Below are 25,899 nucleotides of genomic sequence, written 5' to 3' on the forward strand. Positions count from 1 at the left end.
TCTTAGATTTGCCATGCTGTGGTTGCTGGTGCCTCAGTCAAGCGGGTTTATGTGGATGATATTAGTTGCGATCGGATAGGTGTAGACCCCGATGGACGTGGATTCGAAAGACCTGGGTGGTGGGTTCGGATTGCTCGAGCGCGTCGTGTCGCAGTACCCGATGCTGACTACGTTGGCTTCCTACGTCTCTATCGACCTCTTCTACCTAGCCCTGACATGCCGCGCCAACCACGCCTCGATTCTAGGATCGCCTACCGTCTTCGAATCAATCAGGCGGCGATGCCTCTGCGACGGCCGCGGCCTCCAATAGCGCGAGACGTTCACCCCCGAGGAGCTCAGAGACGGCGTTTGGCGAAGCCTTGAAAATGTGCACGACGCTATTCCAGAAGTGCGCCTCTTCAACATCACACGTGACGAGGCTGGCGGACTTGTCGCAGGTGTGACATCAACGTATGTGTGGCATCACGTCTGTGAAGAGTGCCGGGACTACGATCGTGCGTGGTAGACGCACCATATCCGCTGCCTCCGGCCGCATATTCTGCACAAAGAGCATGTCTGGAATGTCATGGCACTCTGCGAGACATGCGACGATAAAAAGGAGAAAGAGCTCAAGGGCAAATTCTTGAACGAGCGATGCAACTGCGACGCCATCCGGTGGTGGGTGTGCACTTCGTGTGCCGAACGGCAGGAGGACGAGGTATACGAGTATGATAACTGTGTTGAGAGAACCAGGGAACCTAGTGAACGAGACACTATTGAGGTTACGAGTCGTTTCCGTTTGGACTTTACCTACGTAAGCTTGTGTTGGGACGTACCTCGGGCACCGCCGGCACCAACTAAAGTCTTTCCCATCTAGCTTTCCTGCCCCTGTGGTGCCGAGGTGGCCCTAGAAACCTGCTTGCGATGCATCTGGTGTAAGCGCCGTCACCTGCACCATGACGAGTGGGACGAGGAAGAAGACGAATATATAACCGCCAGCGAGAATATGCCGTGGCTCCGAGAGGTAATTCATGCCAATCCCAGTCAACCGCATCAACCGCATCAACCGCATCAACCTGATATTCACTAACCGCCCGAAGGACCCAACCTACCGTTACTGGATAGGAGAGTTTGGCGCTGCATACCCAACACCGTATCCGCCACTGCCATACCCCGAGCTCGTTCGCCAGCAGGAGTCGGCCGTCACGGAGCCGGACGCCGCGGAGCCGGACGTCGCGTCCCCTTGAGCCGGGCGGTTAGTGGTCTAGAAGCTGATTAGCCGGACGCCGCGGGGCCGGATGTCGCGTCCCCTTGAGCCTGGCGGTTAGTGGTCTAGAAGCTGATTAAAGCCGGCACGTATAGAATGGCCATTGCAGAGACCGGCAAAAGAACACGAGACGAAGTAAGGAGAGGTACATGTATCGACGACGGGATAGGTGGCCGGCTTTGTTGACACAACGAAAAGGGGCATATATTCCCAATCTAATGAAATCTAGTGATCTGTCTTAGCCAACCGCCTTGTGTATAACGTTAAGTGCTTGGTCCACCCTCTTTGGTCCAACAGGGTGTATGCACTCAACAACAATAAACACCATGCATAACTCTCAACTCACTCCAGCACCTCCTCCACCTTAACCCCCGGCTCCCCCCCATCCCCTTCGTCACCTCCCGCAGGGAACGCCCTCCGCAACGGACACGCGCCCGCCGCCTTCCCGCCGGCCCGGCACTCACCACACCGCTTGCCGTGCGTAACCAACAGCACATGCAGTGCATACTTGGACTCATCCGGCACGGCCGCATCGAGATGTAGGTGCGTAGAATCGCGCGACGCCGACGGCGGCCGCCACCCCAAAAGCCCCGCGAGCCGCCACACGTGCGTGTCGACGGCGAAGCTGGCGTGCCCCAGGCTGAACAGAGCCACGCAGCTCGCCGTCTTGGGGCCCACGCCGCGGAAGGCGAGGAGGGACCGCATCGCGGCGTCGGCTGGCATGGTCCGCAGGTGCTCGAGCGAGTACCTCCCGCCGGTGTGGGCGTGGATTTGGTCGAGGACGGACAGAATGGTGCGCGATTTGACCGCGCTCAGCCCGCCGCAGCGGATCGCGCGCTCGAGCTTCGCCGGCCCGCCCGCCGCGACGGCGGCCCATCTGCCATGGTCGCCGTCGGTCCCGTACACGCGGCTCAGGCTGCGGTACGCGCGCGACGAGTTGGTGTCGGTCGTGTTCTGCGAGAGGATGGTCCGCACGAGTGCGTCGAGCACGCAGGGTGCGTCGCCGCACCCGGCGCGTGTCGCCGACGCTTCGAGTTGCGCCGGCCGCGCGCGCGCTCCGTGCAGGGATGTCAGAATGGCGAGGGCTCGCTGGCAGTCGCTGGGTGTTGGGTGAGGGAAGTCGGGGAAGGGCGACGTGTGGCTGCCGTGCTGTGTGTATGCCTTGAGTTTCCGCGCTTGCAGGTCCAGGGGCGGTTTCTTTGTGGGTGTTGTGGGGCTCGGCTTGGTGGGCGAGGGCAAGGAGGTGGTGGGCGAGGGCGAGGAGGTGTTGGGCGAGGGCAAGGAGGTGTTGGGTGATGAGAGAGGCGAGGACGGGGTGGCGTCGTCTTCTTTCTTGATTGCTTTGGTTTTCGTAGGCGTCGAGGGGTTTGGCTTGAGGTCTGGCAAACACTCTTTGTTTACGTTTGCCCTTGCTGGGGGCGTGCCGGGTAGGTCTGGCGCGGGTTTGACTTTGGCTGCAGGCTCAGCCTTTGGTGTTGACTTTGTCGTGTGTCTCGCAGCTCTTGCTGGCTGGGTTCTCTGCGCGACGGCCGCTGTCATAGCTATTCTTCTCGCCATTGTATGTCTGCGCATTGGTGGTCAAAGAGAAGTGTTGTTCAGGTCGGGGCTGGGAATGGCGGGATGCAAGAGCAGTGTAGAAAGGGGACGTGAGGGAGATGATGATGTCACGCTTTGGCGCGATCTCGGCGGCGATCCGCGACACGGCAAATCGGGCTAAGAGACAAGTTCAACGCCGCGCAACAAAATAATAAACAGCGCACGTCAGCAGTCGGACAAACTTTTCAAGCTGTAGCCAGCTACCACACTTTTCAAGCTGTAGCTAGCTACCACACTTTTCAAGCTGTAGCTAGCTACCACACTTTTCAAGCTGTAGCTAGCTACCACACTTTTCAAGCTGTAGCTAGCTACCAAACTTTTCAAGCTGCAGCTAGCTACCTGGTCTGCAGCCGTGCACACCCACCCATATACCGAATCAATACAAGTCCATTAGATCGCCTTTATCTGCCACCCACCCCTCCCCCGACTTCCCTCCACCCCGTCCCGGCACCAACCCCCGCCCTCAGGGAGCCCCAGCCTCCGCCAGGCCTTCTCAAACGACTCGGCGGTGCCCCCGTGCCACCCGACGAGCCCGACCCGCAGCACTTCAGCGCAGGCGACACGCTCGAGGTAGAATCTCGCCAGCTGGCCGAGCTCGCCCAGCACCACCGCGGGCCGGTAATCCACACCATCCTCGTCGAGGGCCTCGCGGATGGCGGGCCACGGCGGCGGCCACAGCAGCAGGCGCAGCTCGCGCAGGTTGGCCAGTAGCGTGGCCCAGGCGGCGGGGTCGGGGGCGCGGGCGACTGTCAGCACCTCCTGGCCGGGCGGGAAGTCGAGGTGGTGGCTGACCATGACGCGGCGGAAGCGCGCGCGGTTGCGCTCGGGGATCCGCGCCGCCACGTCCGGGAACGCCGCCGACTGGTGCGCCCAGAACACGTTCTCCCCATACAGCACGTCCAGCGCCTCGTCGCTGACCTGCCGGCACAGCAGCAGCACGTTGGTCGCGTGGCTCTTAGCCGGGCCCTGCACGATCAGGTCCGGGTTCTGGTGCAGCACCACGCGCTCGGGCTTGACGAGGAGGAAGCGGTAGACGATGAGCCGGATCTCGAGCGGCGTGTCGAGGAAGCCCGCGGCGGTGCGCTCTGCTGGGAGCGGTGAGATGCTCGCCATCATTGTTTTGCTGCAGTGACTCGGTCGGACGAGCTGCTTGTCCGATAACCAGGAGAGACCGGGTATAAGAGGAAAGTTTTGGCATTGGCCATGGTCGCTCGTTTTTACGGCCTGTTTGAGAAGAACGGATTTGAGGCGTTCTTGAGGGAGGAAACATGACGTGAGAGAGTGATTACTGGCCCCCCCCCCCCCTCCCCCCCGCGGCCCACCACTGAGACCCTTGGACGTCCAATCTTGTCAGCGTCATTTGGCAAGTCAGCTTGATTGGGCCAGGTTCGGAAGTCATCCTCGGATCTGAGTCTGCTACCTGAGACGTAACATCAGCTGGGCTCGGTTGAGAAATCCTCCCGATCTGACTCAGACTCTCCGACGCTCGGCCCTCAGAGGGATGGAAAATGCGACGTCCGGGACTGAGGCCGGCCTTGTTATTTTCGTTCATCAATGCTTCACTTCTTCAATGCTTCACTTCTTCAATGCTTCACTTCTTCAATGCTTCACTTCTTCAATGCTTCACTTCTTCAATGCTCCACTTCTTCAATGCTTCACTTCAATGCTTCACTTCTCTCATGATTAAAAGTTTAAAAATCTGGGCGAAATCGTGTATTGCTTTATTTCTGCTATTCGCTTGCCAAATGGCCGCTAGTGGCGCATATCACCTGGCTCGTCGAGGATGATTAATCTGAAGAGAATCTAACGAGGCTGCATCTGCAGGACAGCAACGTAGAGCTGATTGAAAAGTACAACATGGCCTGACCTGACATGACATGACATGAAAGCCCCTGATTGAGCGTTCTGGATCGGGGGTGATCGTGTTGCAACATCCTCTCTCGAACAACATGGAGGAGAGAAAGGCCAACAGTCTAGAGAGGTATTTTTGCAGACCAAGGAAGGTGTGGGTATCGAAAAGACGTGAGTGAAAAGTGTGTGTGGGTATGGTGTGTAGCCAAGGACGGGTATCGCACAAGGAACGACACGAGCTAAAGAAAATAAAGAGGCACGGCCGCGGCGCCGCCATAGCCTACCTCTCAGGTAGCGCCGCAGTTGAGCGAGCCCTTCTGGCCGGAAAAAAACTCGCCCCACGTCAGGAGACAGCCGAGGCTGGCCTGGGCGCAGACGGCCGAGGCGCAGTTCTGCTCGCAGCACGTCTCGGCCTGGCGGTACGATTTCGCGGCGTGCTCGAAGATGTAGTCCATGTAGAAGTCGAGGCCGGCAGCGACCCAGCCGACGCTGTTGACCCAGGGCGGCGGCGCCGTGACATAAGGCACAACGTTCTGGAATCCTTGCAGCGTCGGGTTCGCGTAAAAGGCCTTGCTGGCGTCCAGGAGGAACGGAGGAATCCCGCTGCAGGTGTTGTAGAGCTTGCACGTCGCCATCATGGACACGACGGCCATGCCCACCATGCCGAAAACCAGGCCCCCGACGGGAATCGCTGCCGACGACGACGCCGCTAGCGCTAGCGGCGTCACGATGGCCACGAACCCCGTCAGCTGGTCCGCCCAGAACTCGGCCGCCTTGAAGTCGGTCACCTTGTTGTGGATCGAGCGTATCGCCGACTCGCATCCTGTGTCACGGCTGGCGAGGGCGGCCAAGACTTCCACTGTGGTGGTTGTTGGTTAGTATGTTTGCGGGTTTGCAGGAGAGAGGATGGGAAGGGGGGTGGGAAAAGAAGGGGAGAGGATGGGAAGGGGGGTGGGAAAAGAGGGGGAGAGGATGGGAAGGGGGGGTGGGAAAAGAGGGGGAGAGGATGGGAAGGAGGGGTGGGAAAAGAGGGGGAGAGGATGGGAAGGAGGGGTGGGAAAAGAGGGGGAGAGGATGGGAAGGAGGGGTGGGAAAAGAGGGGGAGAGGATGGGAAGGGGGGGGGGGTGGGAAAGGGGGGATGGGGCGCCTCACTCTTGTCTCGGTCCTTCATGCTAAGCACAGTGCCGGCCATGTCGAACTCGCGGGGCGGGATGACGCCGGGGCACTCACCGTGGATGACCCACGTGCGCCGGGGGCATCCGGGGTAGACGTCGCCGTCCTCCTCGACGGACCGCTTCAGCTTGGGGTCGATCTTATAGTTGAAGAAGACGATATTGAGAAACACGCCCTCCATCTTCCGGGCGTTCTTGTTCAAGATCAGCCCGAGCTCCTTCCGCGCCTCCTGGACCGTGGCGTTGAGGGACCGCGCCACGCCCGGGATCAGCGTCACGTCGTGCACGCCCAGGTACTCCCTGCTGGGATCAAAGTGCTGCGTCGCGAAGCTGAGCACCGACGCGTAGCTCCCCAGGCTGTTGGGGCAGAAGGACTTGGAGCCGTTGGTCGGTAGTAGGCTGGTGAGGTGCGAGACGAAGGTCGCGTTGACCCAGCCGGCGTAGTCGACGTACATCTGCGTCGTATCATTACCATAAGCCTTGGCGCACGTCGCGTTGTACCGGCAGGCGTTGGTGGCGTAGACGGCGGCGAAGTTGCCGGCGCCCTCGAACGTGTCCGAGACGTTGGCGGCGCTGAAGCCGTAGAAGACGCGCCGGTACTTCTCGCTCTGCAGGTAGGCCGAGTCGTACGAGCACTCGTAGCTGGGGCGCACGACCGTGTTGTCCGCGATGTAGCGTGTGAGAGAGTCGCGGTTCCAGTCCTGGCCGTATAGCCACGTGCCGTTGCAGTTGAGCGTGCTGCCGCCGATGAAGCACGCCAGCCCGGCCTGCAGCTCGTATTCCTTGGCCGCCTGGTCCTGCACCGTGCGCACAAGGAGACTTACAGTCGCATCTGTCGGCGCGCGGGGCTTGACGCGAGGTCCGTGGGTGGTGGTGTTGTGTGACAGCGTGCCGTTGCCAAAGGACGACCAGTCGGGCCCGGTCCAGGCATCGGACGTGTCTAGGTCGGCGCACGTGGGAGACTGAGGGCCACGGGTTGCGCACGGGCAGAGGGACGCTGTCTTGTTGCCATACGAGATGGTCTTGGTGTTGATTGTGGTGTTGGCCGGCCGGTGGTAAGTGGTTGTCTTCACAGTTGTTGTCCTGATAGTGGTTTTGGGAGGCAATGCCGTAGTAGGGAGCGAAGCCGTTTCAGTTGGATCCGAGTCCGAGTCGCAGGTCCGGGGAGACACGGATGCCGACGGCAGAGCAATACTGGCCCACGGCAGCAGGCCAAGAGCCGAGACTAGCTGGAGAAGAGGACGCATCTCGCCGACTCTGGAGCTAGTTGTTGGCGTTGACCGTGCAGTCGATGGAGAGCCAAGATAATAATCACGGCCGGCGAATATATAGACAAATCATCATGGAAATGCCAAGACTTGATTCTCGTATTGTTGCCGCCGTTAACTGCCTTAGCTAGGTGACTGCGCCTAGCAGTCCTGCTTGTTGTTTCTTTCCACCACGACTGACCTTCTGGCCGTGGATACCTAATCCAACAGCGGGATACCTAATCCAACAGCTGAATACCTAATCCAACAGCTTTGAGAACGTGCCAAGACTCTGTTTCTAGGCTTCGCCGGGACGACTGGGTGCCAACACGTCAGTGGTGTGGACTTTGGCTGCGAACCTCCGATGCCGTGAGTCGAGTCCTGTCTTGGCAAAGCGCACAAAAGAGGACAGCCACCACCGAGCAGCCGGAGCTAAGTCGTGTCGCAGGTTAAAAAAAGACTGGCCTGCAACGAGGCTTGAGGCTGACAGGCGCAGCAAGGCTCTAACTTGGCGCTAGCAACCACCCGCTGGCCGCCATCCAGTGACGGCTCTGGCTTTCCTTCAGCCCTCGCCCCGCGCCGACATGCAGCATAAAGCTTAGGCAGACTTGGCCTTCGCAAAACCTGCGTTGCCGGGTTTTTAGGCTTGCTTTGCAGCCATCATTCAGCTTGGGTTCGTCAATACCAACCTACCTAACATCACTTTGGCTTGTTGCCGCTATTCAAGCATGGATTGGGCGCAGGAACCTTTCGCCACCAACGCCGTTTTTGCTGTTCGGCCCCGATACAATCGCTGCCGGCTGATAGAAACATGTTGCACGCGATCGAAGTTGACAGCGCATTGAATTGTCTGCTTGAATCCAATCTAGTAATACAGTACAGGAAAGAAGGCCTTTTATGTTTCGACCAAAAGACCGGGATTAGTCAACAATATAGGCATCAAGGCCTATAGAGGGGCCGATCAGCGTTGGCGGCCTCGTTGGTGGCAAAGTTCGGTCAGGGGGGCATGATTACGTGACAATATGCAGTGTTTGGAGGGATATGCAGGCATGTAGCTTGACAATGTGGCTCAAAAGTGGCCGACAAAACACGTTCGTTTGATGGAAACTTGATGGAAACTTGATGGAAATGCTTTAAACAACGAACAAGAGACGAACAGAGGCTGCTGGTTGCTGGTAGGCTGAGGTGTAGGGCTGCCTTGTGGGCTGGCCACGTGAGTCCCCCACATGGCTTGAACCTAATACCGTGTCAATGTGCGTCCGAAGGTGGCCGGCCTTCCATATGCATTATGACATTTGCTCGCACAAGAAATTTACGCTGAAATACGTGACAACAAGCCCGCTAATCCCCAACCAAAGCAGACCAAACCCTGCACTCATGCAGCAAACCCTGCACTCATGCAACAAAGGGAACAGGCACGCCACGGCGGCGCTTGAAGCCTGTGCAGACCTGGATGACAGCCTCGAGGTCGACAAACTCGACGCCCTTAAACTTGGACTCTTGGATGGCCGCGACTTTGAACTGGGACTCGGAGCACAGCCCAGCCGCCCTCGCTTCGTCGCTCACGCAGAGCACGCGCCTGTGGTCCCATGTCAGTCTTGTTCGTCTCTTCTTCTCGAAACTCCGTTGCCGGGAGAGGGGGTTAACACACCCTTGCTTGACCGACTGCGTGCACCGGCCCTGGTCGGGACTGTACGCGCCCAGGAGCACCTCTCTGGCCTTGCTGATCTGGTTGCTCATGCACGACACGGGGTAGTCTGTGATTGGGGCGACGTTGAGATCGTAAGCGATCATGACGCCCGTCTGGGCAAAGTTCTGGGCAGTGCTTTGTCAGTCGGCCGTTACCTGCACCGTTACCTGCACCAACATCTCAGTTGACGGTTGACGTTATATACTTACATCCGCCCAGCCTGTTGAATTGTGTCCAGTTAGTTTCCCGAGAAAATTTGAATCAGGTCACAAGGAGCAAGTGCATCGAAACGTACCATTCTTTGCGTAGTTATCCGAGACGCACGTGTCGGACGTCTGGGTCACGACATTCTTCCACTCTTGCATCTCTACATGGTCTCACTGTCAGCCGCTGATAACACCTGCATCCAGATTTGTTAAGAAGCACAACCTACCCGACCAAAACCCCCTGCCGCCCCCGCGCTGGCAGTCCAGCATGTGCCCGACCTCGTGGAAGTAGACGGACGGCGAGCCTCTGCATGCGCCCACGAGCCAGATGTCGGCGCCGTTGGAGAAGCCGCCGCAGCCGCCGGTCTGCACCGACGAGAAGGTCCTTACCATCTGCCGGGCCGCCATCGGGATGCGTCTGCCATTTTCTTTTAGTTTTGACGTCCTCTTCGAGGTGCTATGAAGTCTTGGGAAGGGAATACGCACCCGAACTCCTCGGCGATTTCGTCGAATGGGATGAGCGAGTTGCTGCACCTGCAGATTGTCTTTGGGACCGGGCACTAAAATACAAATACGGAAGAATCAGCTGCTGCTCGCATCTATGGGCCAGCACACGACACAGGCCAGGGAATCGGTGCTCACATCCGAGTATGTGACGTTGTAGACCTCAAAGTCCGTCCGGGGGCAGCCGTACGCGTCGCCGATGCTGGCGCACGGTTCGGGCAGCAGGCCGCCCGGCCACCGCTGGCTGGTGTATGATGGGGTCGGCATGCTCTTCAGCCCCCGGCCGTTCTGGCCGTCGTTGAGGACCGCGAGCCCGGATGGAAACGCTTCACCAAAGTCCTGAGGCGGGCCATCTTGCGCAGCAACGCTGCGGATCAGAGCCCCGAGGATGGCGACGATGATGGGTTGCATTTCGTTCAGACCTGTGTTCTCGCTGGCTGGGATATTTTAGGGGCACTGCCGCTTCGACATGTCCAAAGAGAAATCCTCACTGTCGATGTCGCCCGTCTTTATATCGCATTCGTCCTGCCTTCGACCACCATCAATAGGAACTTTGCATTTGGCTTGGCGGCTATACGCTTAACGCTGTGAGCACCAGGCCACCCATGCAAAGGAATCTGAGTTGTCTGCCATGACGGTGCTGCGCCGCTGGGGCTTTGGAGGAGCGCCCACGGCGCACTCGGTCTCTGCGGCCGCTCCTTGTCGCGCCAGTACCCTCGCTAAACACGGGGAAAATATGACAGGTCATTAACTTTAAACTCTGATCCCGGTACTCGGTAGTAGGCAGCTATTGTCCCAGGTAAAAATGTCTTGCAAGTGGCATTTCAAGGCTGATGAGGGAGGGCGTCAGGATCCGTCTGATGTCGGCATTGAAGCCGAGAATCTTGGCGTTTTGAGTCTCAGGTCGCAACCAAGGGAACAGGGTTGGCCACCTGCCTTTTGTTCTGGTTTAGAAGTAGAATGTGTCCTAGGTATCTCACACTTGACCAAACAGATGTCCATGACGATTCTCGCCCTGCCGGATGTGCCTTCATCCAAATGAACGCTTGCGGTCGAACCCGGCTGTGCATCATCATGCATTCCTGCCAGGTAATCCAGAGCCAAAAATGCCGATTCCGTGGTCAGCTCTTCAATGGGAAGAGCAACGCCATTGAAGAGCAACGTGCAGCGACTTGATTGGCCCGTCACGTCCACAATGCTCCCAGGACCCCGATCCTCGTTCCCAGGAACCTGGGTCTGGTTGCTAACCATAGTCCGCAGCCCTGAACAACACGATCGGTGGGGTTTATCGCCTGGTCCAGGATCCGCGAGTCCGCTCGCGCGCCAGCCCTGCATGCAAGTGCGGACCGAAATGCAGGCTCCGGCACCCTGGTTCAAGACGGGGGCTCTTGATCTCGAATCGCGTCGGAATAAATGTGGAAGCCTAGTTCTAGAACACGGGTCTTGTCAAACGGTGGATTGGGGCGCGGACGGGGCTTGATTATGGGCAACTGAGGAAGGCGGAAGCGGCCGTCTTGGGGGTGGCAGTGCCAATGCGCTTATGGGCTGGCCATAGATGAACCAATAACAGGTGCTTGATGGGCTGTGCGAAAATGGACGACGTAACAGGGTTTTGGTCTTGGAATAACACATTGTTGTCAAGCCCTTCAGCATTGGTCTCCCATTTCTCACACCTTTGCCATGGCCTTCTTGACAACACCCGCAACTTCCTCGTCACCCATGATTGGAATCCCCATCATCTCATTATCCACCCTGTCAGTCATATCAGGGTCATGGTCCGCCCTGTCAGTCATATCAGGGTCATGGTCCGCCCTGTCAGCCATATCAGGGTCATGGTCCGCGCCATACACAGCAACAGCAGTGAAGCTGGGGTGCTCGGCTGCCTTCTTCGCCAGCTAGTCCACGATGCGGCGCTTGGCGACGTACAGCGGGAAGTCTTTTTGTCGTGGGTGCTCGGCATCGGCCCCGAACTCGCTCGGGAGCAACCGCTTGACACCGGCGGCGACGGCGGCGTCGATGAGCCGGATCTGTGCGTCCAGGCCGGGGTTGCCAACTGCGCTGATGAAGACATCGACCCCGTGCAGGGCTTTTGTCACCTCGGCAATATTCTCGTAGTCGACCTCTGTGATGTTCAGGAGTTGTGATGTCCCGGAGTTGTGATGTCCAGGAGTTGTGACGTCGTAGACCCCTTTGCTCCACTGCCACCCTTGCGCGTGAGGAGCGTGACATGCAAGCCGTTAGCAACGAACTCTGCCACGGCTGTATGACCCAGCCCACCTGTTGCACCAGCGAGAGCTATCCTTGGACCGGGGGCTATTGCGAAGGCAACAAAGCGCACAACCAAATTCCAGGAATCTGTCCGAGTAAAACCGGGTTAGCTCCCTGTTTCCACAGCCTCCAACGAAGCGATCGTCCCCGAGGTCTCACTTTCTTAAATAATTCCACTTCACCACCCACAGTCTGCCCACCTCTATCGCTACAGGCCTCAAACTGCAAAAACTTCTCAACTTGGTAATCGAGTGCGGAGAAGAGCGTAATATTCTGCTTGGAAATCAGGGCTGAGTGAGCACTTGCTTCGAAATCAACAAATGGGCCACAGCCAATCGGATATTTACATCACCTCCTGCTCGCGACTTCGACGGAGCTGTCCCGTCCCGGAAGTTGCCTTTGCCACTGATCCAGCCTACTCGATATAGCGGCATAATTCCTTCACAATTTTAATCGTCCGATGCTTGCTAACAGGGTTTGGTCATTTCTTCGAGTTTTGGCCTTTCTTCCCAGGCGAGTAAGTTTTCGATCTGTGACACCTGCTGTGCCGGCGCCGGTCTTAAAGGGTGTGTCCTGTGCTGGCTTGTGGCCTGGCTTGTGGCTTGGCTTGTGGTCTGGCTTGTGGTCTGGCGGTCATCACTTCTCCTTCTTGACCACTTTGTCGTCCTGAATGGGCCTAGCTTGAGTTCTTAGTTCTTAGATACTGGTATTGCCAACATGCAAACCAAAGCCGGCTCTTGCTCGCAACAATGACCCCCTGCGTCGACACTGTCATTGCGTTTGCAACAGGTGCGGCTGCCGAAGCAAAAGCCTGTCTGGCGTTGCGATCCTGATCCGATACTCCCCAGGTATGCCGTCGGGCTGCATGGCCTGCGGCGGAGACATTTCGCCTCCCGGATTCCCACGGGCCATGGGTCGCGGCGACCGCTGCAGCTCGATTTCACTGCCCTCGGGGCTGTCGTAGAAGCGCGTGAAGAGGCCGCCCAGGTGCTGGGACGGGGGCCTGTCGAGCTGGTCGGCTGCGACGCCCGGCGGGGCCGGGGGTGATGGGAGTGGTTTCTGCTGGAGGTCGATGGGGGATAAGCTGACTTTGGACGGCGGTTTCTGGCTCTGCAGTTGTTGCAATGAAAGCGATCGTGTTTGGTCTCGATTCGGTTGTTGATATGGAGTTGTGCGGCTGTTGCTGGTCAAGTACCCGGTCCTTCTCCTCCGGCGCGGGCCTGTGCAGCCCATAAGGGGTGCCAGAAATGGCAGGTTACCGCAGGTGATGCCGATGGACATCTCGAAGTAGGTCCACACGGCAATCTGTACCGAGCCGGCTGTTGCAAATGGTGCACATTGGTGAGTGAGAGGTCAGTTTGTTCAGGGGCAAACGCCTTGGCACATAATTGTGGGAAGGGAAGGGGAAAGAGAGGAAGCCAAAGCTCATGGACGTACAAGTATATCCGTCCTCGGGCACCCCAACCAAGGTGATCCACCGAACGAAACTCGTCAGGACTACACTGTTTGGCGGGAATGTCAGATCACATGGCGTGCCTGATGATAGCAGCCAGATAATGCTCACAAAAAGCCAAGCGCGAACAAGCAGATCAGGCCAGCCCGGGTTCGCCTGTCGATCTTAAGTCTGGCCAGGATCGGGATCGGCATAACGAAGATGGCAATATCGCCGACGCAAGACACGACGGCACTTGTCAAGCCAATGGTGACAACCGTGTGTTTAGCGCACGATCCAGCCTGACGCTTATCCCAGAAGAACGAGGGCGGGCTGCACTGCAGCGTCGTCCCGACTACCGTGCCAATCATCCATAGGAGCGTCGTTGTCCAGACCACCCACGACACGATGCGGAACTTGCGCGTCACGAAAATGCGTGCGTTGAACAAGATGATGGACGTCTTGATGAGGAACATGGTCGGTGGTTGGATTTTCTATCAACCCGCCCTGTCTGTTAGAGGAGGAGATGGCCAGCGAGGTGCGGCAGTGCTTGCCTGCTGGATCCATATGCCCTGTCCTCGGAATGATCAGTGCTGTTTTCTCTCAAGGGGTGTTTGGTCCGGACAATCGAGGGCGCACCAGAAGAAATGTCCGCTGTTTGTCATTGGAAAGTGACGTAAACACCTCGCCGAGGCCCGTCGTCAGTCCTGCAGCCCGAGTCAGTTACCTGGCCGTGATCTCGTCTGACCCCGGTGATGCGAATTCAATCGCAGGAAAGGCTGCGTACCCCAGAACATGAGCCCGACAGTGGCGTAGCTGAGAAGCAGCCCCGCCATCATGAACCAATCTTCGAGCCGGAGTTTCTTGACGATGAGATAGCGGGCCCAGAGTCTGGCGACGAGGGAAACGCTCGACAAGACCAGACCAATAATGGCGGCGGACACGACGTACTGTCTCCTCTGTTCCGGGGTGAAGTTATTATCAAGCTGCACCATGGCGACCTGGCGACGGACTGGGAGCAGCTTTGGCGCCGAGTCGTGGCCGATGGCGGGAACTAGTCGTCGCCCGTTGCCAGAACAGACGGTCGGCCTGAGGGAATCCACGCGATAATATCGAGGCGGGAAGCCTCTGGAGAGACGCGACAATTTGAGATAGGCAGCCACATTTCCTGCTCGGAAAGGGCGCTTGAGCGGCCAAGCATAGTGTGCCACACATTTCTCTCCGTCTCAGCGGCAGCTCAGCGGCACGCTGTATCACGCGACGCGTGTCATGCTGGGCAGCGAAACCGGCCTGGTAAAACGCAATCGCGGTCAAGGCATTGAGGGTGCTGCACCGGTGTGGCGACCGAAAGACACAACTGGAACAGCTCGGTACTTTTTTCTCGGGGGCGGGCTGGAGGAGGATGGGCGAAGGAGCGATCGACGGCGGTGACGACACGCCAACCTGAGGCGGAATCAGACGCCAACGAAAGGCGCGCCGAGTTTTCAGTGGCGGTTAGGGCTGCTCCGAGTATAGGGGGTAGGACAGGAACATGTCTGTGTGCGGCTAGACCCTTGGCGCTGTCGAGCATGTGCGGCATCCGCAACACAGATGCAGGCAGGCAAGGCAATGGGGGCGGGAAGGATCAAAGGGCCCTTGCGTCAGCCGTCAGTGGGGGTTTGCCGCGGACTCGTGGCAAGGCAGATGCACGACACGGAGGTTACAGAGTCCCACCACACCATACACACATATCGATGGGGCAGGATGAAGTGAGAGCAAGACATAGGTAGGTATATCTAGTCTTGCTTCTGAAGGATAAGAAGAGGGGTAAATGGCCCGAAATAAATTTGCAACGTCTTTAAAGCAAACGAGGCATAGTGTAAAACAAACATTGCGTCCTCGCCGAGGCAAGCCGAGTGCGTCACCATTCCGCCAAACGCGAGCATGAAACACTGAGACGTCTGGCAACGTGGAGAGTTGACGTGCAATGTTTTGGCTGTGCAATTTCGGCCCTTCGGTCTGTTGCGTAGGCAGGTAATGGAGCTTTGATAGCTAAAAATAGGCACGCAGGAATAATGACAAATCGGTTGAAAGAGCCTACACATCGCCCTCAAAGGATCGAGCGCAATCACTACGCTGCAAGGTTCAAAACCATGCCGCCCGACATTATATCCGCCAAGCAAACCGTGTCCGATGCCGGGAGAGGCCCTGAAGTTGATTTGATGCTGGGGATAAACGTCAAAGTCCCTTCCAGGCCAAGGGGCCTGTTCATCACCTTGATTGCAGGATGACCTCGTTCTCAACGAGCCCTAGAGTTACGGACGGGTATTGATCAGGAGAAAAATCGACGCCTGTCAATCATGATCATAGGTGTTAAAAGAGGTGACGAGAGACTGGGGCGTCGCACTTGCGCCGAAAGATGCTGAACCCGTAACAGTACGATCCGTGGTCCGCTGCGATTTGACTCGGAAACCCCCGAATGACGACCGGAGGCCATGATGGCGAGCTGGACGGGTCGCTCTCACAGAGAGAGTGTTTGGCCTGGCTGCGGAGAGAGTTGAAACAAAATGGCATCAAATTGAAATACCATGCGTAAAGGCCGAAGACTGTCGACGCCGACTTGTCGGCTCCAAGTTGCCCGTGTTAGTGTGTTCCTAGCGCGGACAAGGTCGATCCCTCGATGGGAATGGCGGCCTTTTAATGGTCGCTCAGAGCAAGATGACAATGGAAGACTCTCGTTAGGTTAATATGTAGGCCATGGTGGCCAGCCGACCAGCCGACCGTTGAAACAGGAGGCAGGCTGTGCGTGCGGACGTTGGATGATTCTACGCGCACCCCGTCCAGCGTGCGCCCATCCATGTAATTTGGAGTTGCAGCCCGTGTAAGGCCCGCCGTGCGGTCCGCATAAGGCCGGCAGCTCCGCGTATGGCAGGCAGCTCCGCGTAATGCCGGCGGACGCGAAGGTAGCGCGTTTCACCCCCCGTGGCCCAGCGAACCTGCCGCCGAGGCTGAAAGGGCTGAAATACCGACCGAGACTGAAGGACTGACAGACGCCTGTGATGTCAGATCCCCAGACTGGTTCATTAGTAAGTAATAGGCTGGGTTACAGGATACCTTGCCTAGGTTAGCAGCGGTTGTTCTCTGCAAGTGTTTTCTCGTAGATTGTGGGGCTTCCGAGCCAGCCCAGTCCCGGAGGAGCCTGGCAGCGCCTGGACGGCCTGCCCTGGGACGGGGCCCTTGTAAGAGGGGCTCTTCGGGGCTTCAACCCCACATCCACCCGGGCTGCATCCATCCCGTCCATCTGACAGATCTGCCCAGCTGAGGAGCAACAGGCCCCACCAGTCAGAAGTCAAATCGCGCGCAAAGCAGTTAATAATGAGCATTCAGAGTTGATGCTAGATATATACATTGGTTCACGCAATCAAGGTCGTAGAAAGGCCCCGAATTTGAATGCGACTTAGTTATCCGTAGTTTGGGGACCACTATTGGCCCTGTTGAGAAGGTGCTGGCCATGGAAATTGCCAACGGCCCCCAACGCTGGTCCGTGCCAGCCCTGTCCTGACCTGAACAATGTCAGATTCCGAGATTGGTACGGTAATTGACCCGCCATGGAAGGCAGGCCTGCCGCAGGGCTTCGGACACCTGCCAACTGGAGCGAACAGGCCAACTGGACCACTCAACGATGCCGCGCCGTACTATACCATCTCACAGTATCATCCCATGTCTGTGCCTGGATTTGACCTATCCATGGAATTCTGATTAGCCCCAGAGGCAGGGGATTCTCTCCAAGCCCGGGGGTCAATTGATTGTCGCACACCCTCCAAGATTTGAGCTAGACCTGTTCCCGTGTCGTCGGAGTCCCAACTCTCAAATCGCCAGGCCGAGACAAATACGAGCGGGTGTGAAACCAACAGGCAACCGACAACAAGAATAATAATTAACCCATAATCGAGGACACCAATACTAGAGATTAAATACGAAGCGTGAGCCAGACTCAATTGGATTATTCTGATGTCGCTCGTCTCGCTTTTCCCATCCCCCTTTCTTATCCTTCCAGACTGGCTAGTCTTTGGATTTCCTTTAACTACCTCCACCCCCCTTTTTCCAGCGGTCTATCTTACAAACCATGCCCCAATAACTGCCTTCGAAGTTGGAGTGATAAACCATCTTTAGTACCAAGCCGCCAACATTTTAGCCAGGCTCGGCGAATACCTCGAGGGCATTTTCAAGCGAACTATCAGTTTGAGACCCGATTAATATCGATTTGTAAATTACGCAATATACACCCACGATGGCTGAAATAAGTGCCAAAGCATACCCAAACCGTTGTGTTTGATCTTGAGTGAGTCGACTATTGATCTCAAGAGCCCATGTTTATTTCCCTTGCTCTCGAAAGGCTTGCTGACTCGCTCTCACCAGCGGCGTCGTATGGGGGGGCCAGCTGAGCGAAAACTGGCACGAGCTAGGCTATATGCAGACACCATGGGACAATGAATATCAATCACTCGAATGCGGCCAGCTAATCTACAACCGATCTACTCAATCTCAACCCAGCCCGCTGCTTATCCGATCATCTCCACATATCCGATTATCTCCACATATAGGTGAAATCTTCGATGAATTGACGAGGAACAAAGTGAAGATCGCAGTCGTCCAGCGGCATAAGAACAAAACTGTGTATGTATCCGGAAGCTTGCTTACCTTGCCTTCTTCTGTTCGCTGTACGCTAATCAAAACTGGCCAAACAATTGCTTACCTAGCTGCGAGGCCGCACTGAAGGCGTTTAGAAAAAGCACTTTTGCGGCTTACGAGCTGAAAAGCTACATACAAATTGAAGAAATAGACGATGGTATATGCTGTGTTTCCCTCCCCCCCTATCCGTGCCCCGTTGCGTTATCCAGCAGCTGACGCGCTGTCTTCCTAAAGTGGACAAATACGGCCTCATCGAGAGAGTGTATAAAAACTAATAACCAATACAAGCTTGAGCACCCATACAACGAACCTCTACTACGATATGGTACCACTAACCTAGGGTCAAAGGCGAAGTTGAGATCATAGGAATGGTTTTGCTGACAGAACTTGTAACAAATTAGCTCTACATTAGCTACTCAGCAGGAAACATAGAAACCGAGCACTGGCTAGGTAAGTGCTCAGCGACATTCCAGCGGCCACGACATGAGCGCGGCCGTAATCCAATAACTGATTAATCCCGAGAGCTTAGGTCTTTCGTTCCAGTATTCGAGGGGAACCGTTGGCGGACCCGTCAGGTACGACTTTGGCCTGCATCGCGATGCGTTCCAGTGTGGCTTGGATTACTGGCGGAGATGCCATGCGTTTCGATTCCAGCGCGTTCCCAAGCCCCTTGCACTCGTAGAACCAATGATAATAGGCTACGTGGGCACCACCAAGGAAGCTGCCTCGCGCATGCAAAACAGCGCTTCACTCAGATCAGATATATCTGACAGATCGATCAAACAGATCAAACAGATCGGGCCCGTTGAGGGATCAAACAAATCAGATATTAGGGCCCGATCTGTTTGACTATCTGACAGATAAATGAGGGTATTTAGAGCCCGGATTTACTAATTATTCCGTTCCGAGTAGTGCTTTCGACCCCGTTTTGTACCGGCACTAAGGTTAATCCGGTCCCGGCAGGGTTCGAATCCGACCGCGGCCTGCTTTTTTCCCAAAACAACCCTCTTGACCGCGCCTTGCCCTCAACCGCGCCCTCAAACGCGCCCTCAAACGCGTCCTCAAACGCGTCCTCAAACGCGTTCTCAACCGCGCCCTCAACCGTGCCCTCGCGGCTGAAGCTATTCACAATGCATCGATCTCGGTCTCGAAGCCCTACAACAAGCGTTGCTGCTACTACTCGGTCTCGATCGCCCGGCTCGAGCCGTCAACCGTCGATCTTCGCCCAGCTTCGGTCACGGCCTACATCCATCGCAGATCAGGTTACTGCCGCCCTCGACGCGGCTCCCGTTATCAAGGGCTCCATCCAAGACCTCCCTCGCATCGTCTGGGCCAACAAGCGTTACATACTGGACTCTCAGGTCCATAAGAAGAGCTCCCGCGGCCGTACAAGCTGGGTCAAGGATCACGGATGGTTTCTAGCCGGCATCACGGCGAACGGCGCCTTGCTACCTGGTGGGGAGGTCTGGTGCTGCAAGTATTGTGATGGCCGGAGCAAACACTCTATATACGATGCTTCCTCTATATCGTCGGCCTCAACCCATCTAGCTAAGGAGCATTCTATCTACAAGTAGCAGGGAGATCAAACTGACAACTCTGATATGCTCGCGATGCATCTAGCAACATCGTCACAAATCCCTCAGGCCAAGGACGTAGCCTTGAAACAACTCGCCGTTGCTTTCCTTGTCAACTCCGACAATCCTTCATGTCACGCGCACTCACAGGGCAACGGAAATGAAGCATTTGATGCAGGGAGGTAAGGCTTGAATTGTCTGAAAAGGTCTAATCTCTTGTTTCCTTTGGCAGGGCCAAAAGTCTCTTGTTTATAGTTATGAATAGTGGCAAAAGCTGGTGGCGAAGAATCACATAGCAGCTTCTAGATCTTTCTTGCTCACTAATCCCAATATTGTGACACTTTACTAACTTCGAAGACCCCTATCTCAAGAGCTTCCTGAAGCTGTTCGGCCGAAATCTTGCCACTACCGTTGCCTTGGGGAGGAATACACTCACATTGACGATACTGAAGATCTTCGAGGAACAAAAGGTTATTATTCTACAAGAACTTCACAGATCCCTGACCTCGATCCATATTAGTTTTGACCTTTGGGCTTCTCCAAACTGCCTAGCCTTTATTACGGTATTCGCCCATTTCCTCGATAGCAAGTAATAGTATATAAGCCGCCTCATCGCGTTCCGACGGCATCCCGGGATACATAGTGGTGAAGGTATCGCTAATACTCTTCAAGATATCCTCGAAGCTTAGGATATCCCGTCAAGGCTTGGAGTAATGTTCTGTAATAACGCTTCGAATAACGATATATGCCTCAAGGCTCTATACCCTCGGCTCATCCCTGGGATGACCGGGAAGGATATTCTATATCGCCGAATGCGGTGCTTCGGTCACGTCTTGAACCTGGTAGCGAAGGCTTTTCTATTTGGCGATAACGCCAATACCTTTGAGCTTGAGTCTGATTCCTTGGAGGTCTTGGAACAACATGACGATGCCCTCATCTGTTACGATCCTGGTTCAAAGGTGCAGAGGGCGTTGCCCGCCCGCTGCGGATTGGCTGGAACGGGACTTAGGGTGGGGCTCTCGCTAAGAGAAGGTGCATCCAATTAGGGAGTGCTCAGTGGGGCCATTGCCAAGGTGCACTGAGCATGGCTGAGCTCAGTAGGATCAGTGCCGAGACCCACTGAGCGCACTGAGCAGGGAGCTCAGTGGGGATCAGTGCGTCTAGGACTGAGCACGACTGAGCATGTAAGGCAGGAACTCTGATTGGTTGCTCATAGTTCTATATAGGAGCTGGCAGCACGCTCTCTCTGGAGAACGGTTCTGCAGCTATCAATGCATCTGGTTAAGCATACATTGGTTGTGTGTTGAAAGCCTGTCTTTCGCAATCTGTGCACGATACTCCTTGTCTCCTGTCATCTCCTACCTGCCGTCCAGACCCCCACAATCCTAGGCCGGGCCTAGCTCCGTGGACCTGTTGTCCAGATTGTAACAGGGGGGGCGGGCTACCCACCTTATACGAGGTGGTAGGCCAAGAAAAAAAGAAAAAGTACGCTAGATTATTTTAGGCAAGGGTGTAAACAACCCCCTTGTTGCCTAGCCCCCTGAACCCCTGATCAGTACTAGACAGTAGAGCTGGAGATACAACGTTGATTGACCGTCCAGGCTACGTCTGAGCTTGCGCCTCATTTCACCCAGAGCCCCTTGATTTCTGACTTGGGCGCAGCCCTCCAGCCCCGGCTAGCGGATTGCGCGGCATTTAAAGATGGATGTGTCCAGCCTACCGCAATATATATATATATTATTCCGTCTACTTCTCCAAGACTTGCCATCTTGAGGGACTTCCACAGCTAGATTTATTACAAAGTGAAATAGCTCGTACCCATTACCACGTACACTTTAGAGATTAATAGAGACATTTAACGCGGCATGGCGAAAAGTCAAAATAATTAAACGGCACTACTCCAATAGAGTCACACTGGCCGGCTCACGAACCTTGCCACCGCTTTGCAAGATCAAAGTTTTCGCTCAGCGCACATAAAGCGCACCAAATGTCTGGCTGCACAGGGTCGCTCTTTCGCGCGCAATATGTTCATGTTCTCGCGAAGGCTGATTAGGTGGCCGAAGCAACGAGTAGTCGAGTAAGCAAGGTCATTTTGGGCTGGCGCCCTGACGCGCCGACAACGGCTTAGGTGGTCTCACATGCAGAAAGCAGGGCCCTCCGCACTTCTTTCTTCCTTCAATGCATCGCTTTTATCACCATTTTCTAGCTAGTGCGCTAGATCATTAACAATGAGAGCCGAGGACGCAGAATCCTGGAATCCGGGATGGCGTCTTGAACGGGCCGCACAAATCGTCGGCTGCCTAGTGCGGTACCCGAAGTGTTTCGGAACTTTTAATCGGTTAGTTGCACTTCGATTTGGTCCCGGCTTTGGGCCGCGCTCCGAAACTACGGATCCGCGTATTCATTCCGCACTCCGAAACCGAGAGTCCGCGTATTCCTTCCGCGCTCCGAAACCAAGGATTCGCGTATTCCTTCCACGCGAGCTTGACTGCCCAAAGCTCAAACACAGGGGATGTCAAAAGTGGGTGCTGTCACGGCAAGTGCAGACAACTGGCTGGATTGGTGGGTTCCGCCCTGGCCCCACCTGGCTACACTGGATTTAAGCGGTGGTCTGTGCACACTACAACTACGCGACCTACAATACAACCTACTTCCCCCACGCCCTGCCCGAGCCTTGGAAGCTTCTTTCCTTTTTTCCTTCTTTAGCTTTAGATTCTACGAATACAGCGACTACATTGCAGCCTTGCCTCATAACAGTTGACTGTGCGGTGACAGGTGCCAATATTTCGGAGAAACTATTGCACTGGAGGCGCCTGTTACTTACGAGCATATAAATAGTTCACGGCATCGGCTACTTAGAGACCAAGATCCCAGCAATGTTCTCTAAGATCTCAGCAATGCCTGACGAGATATTGATTAGAAATAGATGCTAAGAGCGAAGCGCTCCCGCGACGGCACAGTCAGGCAGCGCTAACTAGCCAAAAGTTGGCAGCACCAACGACCGCCCTGCGCCGCTGCGGGTTCAGCGACCAGCTGCCTCGGTAGCGCACGGTGACTTGCACGGGCCGTGCCTGACTGCTGCCAGCCTCAACCAACATCCGAAACCAGTAGCCGGGCATGACAATGCCACGCCTGCCAGGGCCGTAACGGTGCCATCAGTCCGTGCCGCTCTGTTGGGTCTCATACCCAGACCCTGGGTTCACATTTTCAACGTCGGCGAATATTATTATTTTCCCAGCGCGGAAATCCGTCCAATACCGGTCAACTTTCCGACTTTTTCAAGTCCGGCCGGATTCCTTTCCGATTCAACAATTTGGAACCAGAAAGCTACCGTGGATTTCCTCGTGCCACCCCTGTCCGGAACGAAAGGCCGCAAGAAAGAAAGCAGATGGCCTTGGCCGACGACCAGGCCACGCCTATGGTCAAGGACATGAAAATTGGTGCCCAAAGACCCCAAGCGAGACGGGCAAATCTTAGGCCAATACGTAACCACACTTTTCACCCGTGCTAGCCGATGTAGAAGTGCCCCGGACCCCCCCGGCCACCAAGCCCCACCCCCACGCAGGCGGCCGAATCTGCCTCCGCCCACCGTGTCGACCATGTCTGCCCGGTATACGACCAGCCCAGAGAGGCACAAAATGGCTGCCAAGCATGAATGTCTCATGTTTGTAAACGGCCAACCGAGGTTCCCCTCCAGATCCTTTGGGCCTCGCACCCCGTGCAGGTTTCACTCATACGACAAGCTAGAGGATTGACTGACCCTCATCCAACGTTACGCGAAGAGAAAACGAACCGTTGCGGCTGTGCACGTATAAAATGACTGCTGCACCCATCTGCCAGTCACTCATCTCGGGAAACAATAATATTTAATCACTAGAGATTCACTGCTGTTTCTGTTCCAAGCCGTGCTTCCTGTTTCGGGACTCCGCCGGTGATTAGTTCTAGAACCTTGGGTACCTCCATTACGCCCTCTTGTCCTCGGGCCACAAATTATTTTTGTTTACTTCTCCCCGGCGCCGCACGCAGGCTTCTGCGCACACACGCTGCAGTAAAACTCGATCAACCGTTGTGCACCAATATTTCGCCCCGCTACAAGCCCCCAATGGCGACATTTCCATCATCTTCGGCTGCTAAGCTATCAGCGGTCCAGTCACAGGTACCTGCTGCTTCTAAGAAGTCGCTCAAAGACGTGTATCCGAAAATAATTGCCTTCGAACTCGAGTAAGCTGACTAGCCCAAGCTGCGACCTTTTCTGCACACTTTCTCCCTCGCCGTGCCTCCCATCGCTAACTACTAGTTCTGCAGCAATGTGCTATGGCCAGGCAACTTAGACCAGGGGAGCGCAACGAAAACCCCTCAGGAGAAGCAGCCGTCCGGTTATCTCCTGGAAACGGTGCGCATCCTGATAGACGTAGTAGATGCCCAATCAAAGGTTATCATTATTTCCAGGGGCAGTTACGACGCTAAGTATGTGCACTGTCTTGAAACATCATAACACGAGATAATCACTAATGGAGATCAGATTGACGGCGCAGCTACAGGACTTAAAGTACGGCTTCGAGAGATTTGCACGCCGCCGTGCCATCATTCCCGACTTCCCTATCCTAGACGGAATGATATTTCTAGAGGGTGAGTAACGCATACGGTTACCGACCCGTGGTACCTGATCTAACTTACGGTAAAAAAGATAAAATATCGATGGCAAAATCTATCGATACTGTGTTGGCGGCACTAGATAAGGCGGATGAGCCAGTTCATGTAACGGATATAGTACGTGTGGATTTCCTCAACGTCCCAAAACCCCTTCGGGGCCACGTTAACATTGCTAACCTTGGTTAACGGCAACTAGCTCATGTTCGGCAATTCACCTTCGAACATTGAAGTTGAGGTTGAGAGAGGTACGCACATGGATGTGGTAAACGAGGGATCCAGTTCGAACTAAGTCGTGTGTTCTAATCAACCATACAATTAACAGATATCGCGTTCCAACTCTCGGACCACGAGATTATGAATGACAAGGACGTGAGGATGCTTGGGGGGCTGTCGATGAACAGATATAACCATGGGCTAGAATACTGGCGTAGGATGCGCCTGTTCCATCAGAGGGTCGGGCCGATACCGAAAGAGCCTATCCCCCAAGCAAGGTTTTATGTCATCGGCTACGCTGCCATGACGAACCCCGTAGTGGAGTATGGAAATGCCCGAGGTATACAGAGGCCGCACAATGAATTGACAGTTTCGGATACTGTCCCTGGGTAAGTTTCCATCTTTCCTCAGCATCAAACGTTTCTCGCGGATGGTTAACTCCCTTGTACTGTAGAGCCTTTCGTTATATATTGCATGGTCACAACGCCAGAATCGTCGAGATCGGCATTCGTACCGACCAGATCGATCTTTGGATTGAAGAAGTGCAAAAGGTATTCTCACATCTTCCTTGTCACCCATGGTTGCTTTTTTTGTTTCTTTGCTAAACTTGGTTGCGTTTGTGTTTGAATTAGCTGTGGATTCATGAAATCCCCGTGCCAAACTCAGCTACAGCTTCCAGTCATATCTCGAGTAGACTGTTTCAGGATCTTGGCCTAGGAGGGCATTATGTTCCAGAATTCGGAGTACCGGCACCTCTCGGGCCGGATGGGATACCCAGGAAAGCATCTGTCAGACCGGCTGACCAACTCAAGGCACTCCGCGATGCACGGGTCAACTACGATTTTAAAGTCCAGCGCGCGCAGAAAGGGGCAATATCCTCTCCTCATGTCACATTCAACAGCTTATCCACAGAGAGCCACACAATCTTTGCGAAGACTCAGCAGACAAGCCAGATGATCATCCCCCATCATCTACATCGAATGCTTTTCGCCGGCAAGCAAGTGTGCAACGGGAACTTCAACGTACCGCAGGCCGGTGTAAATCCCAGCAACGTGACCCCATATCACGAGCTCAAAATAAAGTGGCACATTAAACAGGTTTCAGGCTCAGGACAGGACTAATGCCCTTCCCGAGGAAGAGTACCGGGAATAAACCACTAGCTCACCTAGATAAACCGATTATATTGGATTGGGGGAATGGGGGAATGGGGGAATGTGGAATGGGAGTCATCATTACGTTTTGTTTTCTTTTCTTATATTAAACAAAAGCAGCGGGGGGAGACTGGCTGGTCCAGCTTTGCGCGTAACTAATACGTTAGAGCTTGGAAAGTGGATGCCATCAGGAATGGCCAATCCGCTCTAATTATTACCCACCTATTTAATGCTGCCGTGCTATGGCGTCAAAAACGGGCTGCACAAAGTGACAAGCCGTTCCGGCTGCCTCGTGCGCGCCCCACCCTGAGCGGTGCGTGCCCTGAGGCACGTTGTTTCAAAGCTTTCCGTCGGTATAATTAATTGCGCGCAATTCTAGTGGTGCCAGCTTTAAGCCGCGCCTCTGCCCTGACCTGAGCCCACG

The 25,899-nt window shown here is 55.4% G+C and overlaps 7 protein-coding genes across 7 annotated transcripts; 2 read left to right on the plus strand and 5 right to left on the minus strand.

The window, feature by feature from the left end:
* Positions 1 to 91: 91 nt before the first annotated feature.
* B0T26DRAFT_745238 (uncharacterized protein) lies at positions 92 to 1,226 on the plus strand (the record flags this gene model as incomplete). The annotated part of the gene is made up of 4 exons (XM_060444537.1): positions 92 to 256; positions 311 to 439; positions 506 to 697; positions 1,080 to 1,226. 4 exons carry the CDS (start codon positions 92 to 94, stop codon positions 1,224 to 1,226), a joined length of 633 nt encoding a protein of 210 aa, XP_060302034.1.
* Positions 1,227 to 1,588: 362 nt separating this feature from the next.
* B0T26DRAFT_669592 (uncharacterized protein) lies at positions 1,589 to 3,958 on the minus strand (the record flags this gene model as incomplete). The annotated part of the gene is made up of 4 exons (XM_060439076.1): positions 1,589 to 2,810; positions 2,893 to 2,959; positions 3,025 to 3,042; positions 3,298 to 3,958. 4 exons carry the CDS (start codon positions 3,956 to 3,958, stop codon positions 1,589 to 1,591), a joined length of 1,968 nt encoding a protein of 655 aa, XP_060302035.1.
* Positions 3,959 to 4,637: 679 nt separating this feature from the next.
* Positions 4,638 to 7,113, minus strand: B0T26DRAFT_758815 (uncharacterized protein; the record flags this gene model as incomplete). Its single annotated transcript, XM_060446370.1, has 2 exons — positions 4,638 to 5,552; positions 5,847 to 7,113. 2 exons carry the CDS (start codon positions 7,111 to 7,113, stop codon positions 4,981 to 4,983), a joined length of 1,839 nt encoding a protein of 612 aa, XP_060302036.1. The 3' UTR covers positions 4,638 to 4,980.
* A 1,311-nt stretch (positions 7,114 to 8,424) lies between these two features.
* B0T26DRAFT_6644 (uncharacterized protein) lies at positions 8,425 to 10,004 on the minus strand. Its single transcript, XM_060439036.1, has 7 exons — positions 9,652 to 10,004; positions 9,496 to 9,569; positions 9,237 to 9,427; positions 9,099 to 9,170; positions 9,013 to 9,023; positions 8,765 to 8,928; positions 8,425 to 8,692 (listed from the first exon to the last, which is right to left on the minus strand). Exons 1-7 carry the CDS (start codon positions 9,922 to 9,924, stop codon positions 8,509 to 8,511), a joined length of 969 nt encoding a protein of 322 aa, XP_060302037.1. The 5' UTR covers positions 9,925 to 10,004; the 3' UTR covers positions 8,425 to 8,508.
* A 1,404-nt stretch (positions 10,005 to 11,408) lies between these two features.
* On the minus strand, positions 11,409 to 11,648 carry B0T26DRAFT_631133 (uncharacterized protein; the record flags this gene model as incomplete). Its single annotated transcript, XM_060436322.1, has 1 exon — positions 11,409 to 11,648. A coding segment is annotated over one exon (240 nt), but the record flags the coding sequence as incomplete, so codon positions are not given.
* Positions 11,649 to 13,008: 1,360 nt separating this feature from the next.
* On the minus strand, positions 13,009 to 14,154 carry B0T26DRAFT_615122 (uncharacterized protein; the record flags this gene model as incomplete). Its single annotated transcript, XM_060435970.1, has 5 exons — positions 13,009 to 13,100; positions 13,219 to 13,283; positions 13,346 to 13,707; positions 13,853 to 13,920; positions 14,001 to 14,154. Coding segments are annotated over 5 exons (741 nt in total), but the record flags the coding sequence as incomplete, so codon positions are not given.
* A 9,406-nt stretch (positions 14,155 to 23,560) lies between these two features.
* B0T26DRAFT_669596 (uncharacterized protein) lies at positions 23,561 to 25,445 on the plus strand (the record flags this gene model as incomplete). Its single annotated transcript, XM_060439077.1, has 8 exons — positions 23,561 to 23,679; positions 23,764 to 23,925; positions 23,981 to 24,087; positions 24,146 to 24,228; positions 24,308 to 24,356; positions 24,434 to 24,713; positions 24,815 to 24,875; positions 24,957 to 25,445. The coding sequence occupies 8 exons, from the start codon at positions 23,561 to 23,563 to the stop codon at positions 25,443 to 25,445; spliced, it is 1,350 nt and encodes a 449-aa protein (XP_060302040.1).
* Between the last annotated feature and the right edge of the window lie 454 nt (positions 25,446 to 25,899).

Source organism: Lasiosphaeria miniovina (assembly GCF_030549165.1).
Source record: "Lasiosphaeria miniovina strain SMH2392-1A chromosome Unknown B0T26scaffold_1, whole genome shotgun sequence".
Taxonomy (NCBI): Eukaryota; Fungi; Ascomycota; class Sordariomycetes; order Sordariales; family Lasiosphaeriaceae; genus Lasiosphaeria; species Lasiosphaeria miniovina.

Excerpts from the sequence above, each read along its gene's own strand:
- B0T26DRAFT_6644 (XM_060439036.1), bottom strand. The coding sequence starts at position 9,924 with ATGCAACCCATCATCGTCGCCATCCTCGGGGCTCTGATCCGCAGCGTT. Across the intron at positions 9,428-9,495 it reads GAAATCGCCGAGGAGTTCGG|ACGCATCCCGATGGCGGCCC; the intron begins GTGCGTATTCCC and ends AGAAAATGGCAG. Across the intron at positions 8,693-8,764 it reads ACGCAGTCGGTCAAGCAAGG|GCGCGTGCTCTGCGTGAGCG; the intron begins GTGTGTTAACCC and ends ATGGGACCACAG.